The sequence below is a fragment of the Engraulis encrasicolus genome, chromosome 18, assembly GCF_034702125.1.
Source record: "Engraulis encrasicolus isolate BLACKSEA-1 chromosome 18, IST_EnEncr_1.0, whole genome shotgun sequence".
Lineage (NCBI taxonomy): Eukaryota > Metazoa > Chordata > Actinopteri > Clupeiformes > Engraulidae > Engraulis > Engraulis encrasicolus.
The window spans coordinates 40906498-40915148 of NC_085874.1; the positions used below are offsets into that span (position 1 = coordinate 40906498).

Here is an 8651-nt window from a genome sequence, read left to right on the forward strand (position 1 = left end):
CTGATGTTTTTTTCCAGCATACAATTCACCATACAATTAAAAACTACTTAATGTTCATTAATGCTGTATAAAAACCCACATTATGCCCCATTGTTCAATTCAGCTCCCGCTCCCCCTTGTGACAGGCCACACACCCTCAGGGGTGCACGCACCCCAGTTTGGGAAACCCTGATGAATGGGAATGCAGCTGAATATATCACGTCTAAGTTTGCAGATGACAACATCTTAAAGGGGCACAATGTAGGATGACATAGTTTGTGGAATGCCTGTCTCAAAATCTACACCGTCCTGTTAAAATGCTGTAAAAAACAATAAGCTTGTTGTGAGAACGTTTTTCATCACAGAATGCCAATAGTTGATACAAATCTGAATTTCGTATGAGAAGTGTTTCCCACGACTCTTGTATCGGACTGTTCTATCTAAAGTAATATTTGGGGTTCTCTGACAGCGAACCGTGGTCACGAGAGTGTTCACTTACTAATGACTCAAATAAGTGTCGGCTGACTCGGGACAGTGATTAATTAAACTTTTGATCCTACATAGAGCCCCTTTAAATAGGAATAATGATGTCGGCCTACTTGACTGGTGTTGTTCAGGTCACAAAACTCATGCCAATGTGATACATATATGATAATGGAGTTGCGCTTGTCCTTCGATCAGGGGCCAAGACTACCTCTCTCCTGTCCTCACCCCACTATATTTAACCTTCTTCACGGGAAGCTGTGAGATGAGGGGGGCACTCTGGCTCTCCTGCAGTGTTGAGGTACAAGATTCCTCCATGCTTGTACGCCCGATGGGCTGGGCGAGAATTGTGGTTAGAGTATATAAGGTGCTCTGTGGAGAGACAATAGTAGTGCCATCCACAAACAGCATTGAACACAAGAGCTACCAACCTCAGGGAGTCATCATGAGTCATAGCCAGGAAAGGATCTCTTCCTACCGCCGCAACTTCGAGGGCGCTCTGGCCTCATCCCCATCTTTCCAGATCCGCGTCTCCAGCCCCTCTCCAATTCGCAGGAGCAACCGGGGCCGCAAGTCCGGGTCTGGGTAAGACGAGCCTAAACCTTTTCTCTTCACTAATAGCGCAATCTGGCCGACTGTGAACCGTGCCGTGCCCGTTCCCGAACCTAATCACGAAACGTCTGTCGTGTTCACGGCACAGATTTTAGCGTTCGCAAACCGGAAAGTTGGTTCGCAATGCAAACCGCAAAATACTAGTTTTTTCTCCGCAAACCGTGACGACAGCGTGGCCGTCAGCAGGTTCATCCGGGTAACACAGTCATGTGCGGGAAAAGTCCAGAGCCCGGTATGAACACGGGTGGTTCGCAGATAAGCACTTTAGTGCCGAACGTAACTGGTGCGGGCACCGGCTCCGTTCTGGTCGACCTGAAAGCCCTCTCAGTGACCTGTCACTTTGGAAGTGTAACCAAGATCAGGCACATCTTGTTTTCAGTGTGAGAAATAGCCTATCTGAAGCAAAAGAAAATCTTAAATCTTAATCTGCATGTTTTATACTCTTTTCATAATTCAGATACATACCAGCTTAGCCTATAGTGAGTGAGTGACCCAATTGCTGTGTGCTCTTCAACACAGAAGCGGTGCCATCATGAGCATGAGCCTGTGTGTGAGCGGTGCCACTGGGGAGCTGGATGCGGCGTCTGCAGAGAACCAGGCCTTCCTGGACACCCGCACCACCGAAAAGCAGGAGATGATCACCCTTAACGACCGTCTGACCAAGTACATCGAGAAGGTGAGGCGAGCAACACACTTCACCCCACCTCTGTTTCTCTCAATTTACCACTTTCATTCCCTTCCGCCCTTCCATCTTTATAATGTGTGCGTGTGCGTGTAAAAGGTGCGCTCCCTGGAGTCTCAGAACAGGAGTCTGGAGGCGGAGATCGAAGCGCTGCGCCGCGGTCCCTCAGGCCTGTGCATGGTCTACGAGGAACGAACGAGGGAGATGAGGAGGGTGGCTGACCAGATGATGGCTCAGAGGGTGAGTGAGAGTGGTTTGGCTATCGCGACTGGAAGTCCCTTGTGCAGCGGGATCTGGTGATTGCGGCTAAAAACACCATGGGACCCAATATTAACCAGAAATATTCTACCATAATCTATATAACCTATGGATTCTAAAATGGATGACCCTGTGATCACTGGTTTATTAAAGATACTATATTAAGTTGTGTAGAGCAGGGATTCTTAACCTTTTTGACGTTGAGGCCCATTTTTTCCAGTGCACAGTGTCCCGGGGCCCATATTACCCATATATATATTAGGCTATTATATTACATTATATTAGGCTATATTATACTATATTATATGATATGATATGATATGATATGATATGATATGATATGATGATAATATTATATAGGCTTATAATAATGACATAAATTATAAATAAATAGGTGATTATTAAAGTAGCCTATTTTTTCCACAAGGAATAGCCCTATATTAATTAATGCTAATGTTAATCTCATTTAATCTCACTCATCATATTCACTCACAGTTTAGCAACTCAGAGTCATTCTCACATTTGAATGCCTCTCTGACAGCTCAAAGTTGGCGAGACAGCTCTTGACTTGCGCTTTGTAATGAATCTACTGATCATAAAATGCAGACGCTTTTTTATGAAACGCAGCGCGGGAACAACACAAATTCCAGAGCTGGATGGAAAACTTTTCAGTAGCCTATTACGCAAAATTTGTGGAAGGACTGTCATGTTGGGGACACTTGGACAAGTATAAGGGATAAAGATTCAGTAGCTAGAATTATTTTGAGGAGCCTAACCGTTGAACACCTATTTCTAACTACCAAAACGTGAGGATAGTAGGACACAGAAGACGTTGCCAAATCAGCTGGGAACCGTAACGGGTTGGTAATTTCTCTTTTTTCAAATAGGCTAGCCCACTGCAAAGGGTGTTACCACTACAGACTGTGTTACTCTGTCTTGTTGTTAATGAAACTCCCCCAACAACAAAAACGCGGGGTGTGGTCATTGCGTTATGACAGAGTTGCCGTGAACCCAGCCACCATCAGCACATGCATCATAGTTGTTTGTAGTCTATATTTTGTAAATCCAAAAGTTCCACTTGTTCCACAAAAATCCACTTGTAAGGAGAGAAATACACCCTTGTGATGACCACAGGTATCATGGAACATCTTCATGCGCTCTACAGTCGCAGTACGGCTTCCGTGGCCGTTAGCATAGTGCTGCAGGTCCCTCACTCGCTGTGCTGGAATCCCAACATGCTTTGCGAGTGCTGCAATGATCGGCCGGATTTCATTGAAAATTAACTGAATATTGGATACAGCTTGCATAGACTGAATAATAAAAGAGTACCGTAAGGCCGCCATGGGAGCAACATAGGCCTACTGAGTGTACTAATGACTGACACAATACAGTTTCCGTATTTAACAGTGTATTGAATGGTTTCTCCCTGCAGGACCTGGCGGTTGCAGCTAAGGATGCCATGGGTGTCCAGGTGGAGATGCTGAAGGCCAGGTACAGTGAGGCTCTGGAGGCCCACAAGAAGGCTGAGGCGGAAATCAAAGCTGTCCGCCCCGTAAGTTGGAAGAAAAACCAACAACAACAGCGTTTAAACACATGACCCAGATGGACAGTAAAGCCTTCCGCCCTGCAAGTGAAAACCAATAGTACTGTACAGGGTACCGATAACATTTCAACGTGACCTAGATGAACAGATCTCTGACTTTGTGTTTGTGACTTTGTTCCCCACAGGATGTGGATGCTGCTACTGCTGGCCGCATCACCCTGGAGAAACAGCTGGTTAACCTGGAGCACCAACTGGAGTTCCTGCAGAGGGTCCACAAGCAGGTGTTGCACACACACACACACACACACACACACACACACACAAACGCGCACACCCACACACATTTACACACACACATTCACACAAACTCATAAAAGTTCTGATCCCACCACCTACCTACTGTAACTACCTCTACACTGCCTGGGTTAGTGAAGATGAGAATGTAAGCTGGCTTTCATACAGTAGCTCATGTGGAATTGTCTCCTGTGGAGCGACATGCCGCACTGTGCTAGTTTGCTAGCTAGGCTATACCCTCCAAGTGACACAACACCTTCCCTACTCATTTCCTGCGTCTCTCGCTGCCATGTATTAAGACAAAGTGTCTCCTTTGCTCAGGAAATCGAAGAGCTGATGGCTGAGATCTACAGCTGGGTGGCTAAGGGGGGTATGACGTTTGGTCTCGCCAACCTTGGCCCTGCACTCAAGTCCATCCAGGCACAGTACGATAGCATGGCGACCAAGAAGTTACAGGTACAGTAGCCTTACCCTAATGTTGAATTTGCTAATTCTTAAAATCTGTCAAAAAATGAGCCTACGAGTTTGGCTGCTTAGAATCTTGCCCCTCCTCACACCATGAATGTTTGTAAACGAAAAACCTACAATAGTTAGAATTGTTCAATAAATTATGTGATGTCTGATTAGATGATCCACACCGGGGAAGATGTAAGTTAACATCATCCCTCTTTCTCATGTCATATTGTTTAATTACATCGTGACAAGTGAACAGTTTAATATTGAAGTATTGTGTGCAATTCACATGAAAAGTGGATAAGGATTTAAAGGGACAATGTGTGAGATTTTTAGTTGTTTATTTCCAGAATGCATGCTTCCCATTCATTAATGTTACCTTTTTCATGAATACTTATCACCACCATAAAATTCTAAGTATTCATTATGACTGAAAAAAATGCACTTTTCTTGCATGAAAAGGGGGATCTTCTCCATGGTCCGCCATTTTGAATTTCCAGAAATAGCCATTTTTAGCTGCAAAAATGACTGTACTTGGGCCATACTACAAAATATTAGTTTATTTCTTTGTAAACTTTCATGAAAAGATGAAATTTGGCAATAGGCAGCCCAGTTTCAATTCGCAGCATAGTTGCAGTACCCTTTTTGACCATTTCCTGCACAGTGTCCCTTTAAAGTTAAATTTACAACACCTAAACACATTTAAAACACCTAAAACTAATATAACGGGCATGTCATTTGATATTTTTGATTTCTCGGTAGGAAATGGATGCATGGTACAAGACTCAATTCCAGGACATGTCGCAGAAGTCAACGAAACGCTTGGAATCTATCTGCAGCGCCAGAGAGGAGATCAGGGGGCTGAAGACAAAGGTGAGGCAAGGCTCTCAACACAGACCTTCTCTTTAAAGGTGCACTGTGTAATATTTGAATTTTCCAGAATACATGCTGCCCATTCACAAGTGTTACCCGAATCATGAATACTTACCACCACCATCAAATTCTAAGCATTCGTTATGACTGGCAAAATGGCACTTTTCATACATGAAAAGTTGGAGCTGCTCTTTGTCCGGCATTCTGAATTTCCAGAAATTGGCCTTTTTAGTAGCAAAACGTACTGTACTTTGGTCACTATGGTAAATATTAGTTTATTACTTGAAAATATTACCGGTACTAGTAATTTACTTAGTAGTACTAGTACTAGTAAATAGACCCAGCCTAAGCCATCTTCAACATCTACTTGGTGCCCTCATGCACTGTGTGTGTGTGTGTGTGTGTGTGTGTGTGTGTGTGTGTGTGTGTGTGTGTGTGTGTGTGTGTGTGTGTGTGTGTGTGTGTGTGTGTGTGTGTTTAGATTCGTAGTAAGCAGGGGGAGCTGGATAGGCTGAGGACCAGGAGCGAGGTTCTGGAGGCAAAGCTGCGTGATGCTACTGAACGCTACAGGAACGAGGAAGAGACTCTCCAGGTAAGCTCCACCCCCTAGGGTCACCACGGTAACCACCAGCACGTATGGTGCTAGGAACCGCATTGCCAAACTGTTGGAGAACAGATGGCCGATGGTGCTAAGAACACAATTAAACTATTAAATTATTGCAGGTGCACTGATAATCAATTTTAAGCGTACATTTAATTGCAGTGGAAACTGGTGATGTGAAAAACAAATGCCAATAATATAAAATGTTTTTCCTTCTCCACAGGATATAAACAAGAATAAACAAGCTTTACATTTGGTTTTAGAATTGGAAGTCTGATCATATTATAGTACTTACATGTATGTGCTATACAATGACATTATGATTCATAGTCATAATCATTCTTCCATTGTTCACAATATACCACACTTTTATGATTATATAATAATACTTGTATCTTGCACTTATATCTTTCATTTGGCAACTTTGAAATAAATGAACTGACCTTGTGTCCCCCAGGCTAGAATTGATACTTTCAATCAGGAGCTGAGTGCCATCAAGAGCAAGATCATTGTGACGCTGAAGGAATACGAAGACCTCCTGAATGTTAAGAAGTCCTTGGAGATGGAGATCACAACCTACAGGTCAGACATGTCTCCATGCCCTCCTTGTAACCTCATGTTAATGTTACGATGAATGACTTGTAGGTCCACATGAGCAATCTACAGTGGATCCTCAAGAGGTCTATTTTTTGGGAGTTTGATGAGCCAATATGTACCGAATATTTGTATTTTGTCTCACAGAAATAGTTGGTAATTCATCACATTTCTGCAGTCAGTGTGAATCAACACTCAGATTCAGACAATGAACACACTGAATGAAAACGAAGGCCATACCCTTACTGTACTGTATTTGATCTTGTATCTATTGTGTCCTGCAGGAAACTGGTCGAGGGGGAGAACACCCGCCTGAACAGCATGGTGAGCCGCTTGCCCCTCATGGGCAGCGCTGGCATGATGGCAGGTGGCACCTTAGCCATAATGGCCGCTGAGGCCGCCGTGGAAAGCGTGCCTGTGAGTGCAAGTAGCGTGTCAGCAACGGAAGAGATTGCTAGCGTGGCGTCTGAGCTTGAATCGGCGGCCGTGACCAGCGTTGTGTCCGATGTTGTGAGCGAGGTGGAAACCGTTGTGAGCGAGGTGGAAAACGTTGTGAGCGAGGTGGAAACCGTTGTGACCGAGGTGGAAACCGTTGCGAGCGAGGTGGAAACCGTTGTGACCGAGGTGGAAACCGTTGTGAGCGAGGTGGAAGCCGCTGTGACCGAGGTGGAAACCGTTGTGAGCGAGGTGGAAGCCGCTGTGACCGAGGTGGAAACCGTTGTGAGCGAGGTGGAAGCCGCTGTGAGCGAGGTGGAAACAGTTGTGAACGACGTGGCCAATGTCGTGAGCGAGGTGGAAGACGTTGTGAACGATGTGGCCAATGGCGTGAGCGAGGTGGAAAACGGCGTGAACGGCGAGTCTAATGGCGTGAGCGAGGTGGAAAACGGTGGAAACGACGAGTCTGAGGCCTCTTCTGCCGCGGAGATGGAGCCCGAGATCGTGGTCAAGACCATCACCTCATCCTCCTCCGAGGAGCAGGCCGTGGAGACGATCTAGGCCAGGGGTGGGGAACCTTTTTCATTTGAAGGGCCACTTCAAATTCATCCGAGGGCCGCAAACGTCCTCCGAGGGCCTTACTATTTACACACTATGAACACAAACCAGGATTTTCCCCATCACTTTAGAAGGCAGCCACATTTTAAACCATCACCACCTTCTCTACGTTCCCTGAATATAACTTAATTGTATTGCAAATGCATTTTCATGCAAGATTCCTTTACAAAATATGTCATAGTTCATGTGAAGCTGAATAACATTAGAATTATATCAAGGGCCGGATAAAACGGCCTCAAGGGCCCCACCCCTTATCTAGAGGAAGACCATGTTCATGTGGTACAAACACACATACTAACACACACAGAAAGCGCAAGTATAGAGCTAGTAGGCTTGGTCAACTTACCAGAGCACAAACAGGAAGACTACAAACACACACTAATGCACAAGCGCACGCACGCACAGACTATGCATTTAGTGGACTCAGTCTCTTATCAGAGCATTTATGTTTTTTGTCACTGTGTTTCATATTTTACAAATACACATACTGCATACACACACACACACACACAAATAAAGTGTTAAGTAGGCTCAGTCACTCAAACCAGCATCAACATTTATTTTGTCATTGTGTTTCATAGTGTTTACTACAAACACATCCACACTCATGTTATGAGTTTAACCCGCCTTTGTTTTCCCCAGAACCTTTAAGACAGATGAGAACACGATCCAGAGTGACACACAGGAACGAACCTTCATAATCTCTGGGACTTTCACCGATGACAACCTTTGAGGAACACACAAGTTAACCCCCCCCCATCCTCATCTCTGACTTCCTTGACCTTGATGACCCCTAGTTGCCCCCCCCTCCCCCATCCTCATCTCTGACTTCCTTGATGAACCCTAGTTGCCCAAGCTTGTTCTTCTTTGTATGACGTATCGTGTGGCCCTTTGCTTTTAAAACTAACCCGTAGACCTGCGTTCATTTCCTCCTGTGGGTCCTCTCTCCTCCCATGGCACACCAAGCAAACAAATAAACAAACCTGTGAGTGAAAACCCTGTCCCCTGTGATTTGATTGATCAGAAAATAATGACTCAGAGCAGTGTGTGAAAAGAGTATCGGATTCATGCCAAATGGGTTGTATCTAGGTGTGAAACTAGCCATGCTGTGCCCTCCTAGGGACGCAACACTTTCAGCGTTGCAACTAGTCAGGTCAAGCGCAATGCAAGTACTTTCTGAGTTCCCGAAAGTACGGGAACTCCTCCCACTTTGTCGGTGAGCAAAC

General features: G+C 45.0%; 1 protein-coding gene across 1 annotated transcript; it reads left to right on the top strand.

The window, feature by feature from the left end:
* Positions 1–907: 907 nt before the first annotated feature.
* Positions 908–7368, top strand: LOC134468247 (desmin-like). The gene is made up of 10 exons (XM_063222190.1): positions 908–1047; positions 1594–1750; positions 1856–1996; positions 3447–3566; positions 3743–3838; positions 4173–4307; positions 5067–5177; positions 5659–5769; positions 6236–6360; positions 6657–7368. Exons 1-10 carry the CDS (start codon positions 908–910, stop codon positions 7366–7368), a joined length of 1848 nt encoding a protein of 615 aa, XP_063078260.1.
* Positions 7369–8651: the final 1283 nt, after the last annotated feature.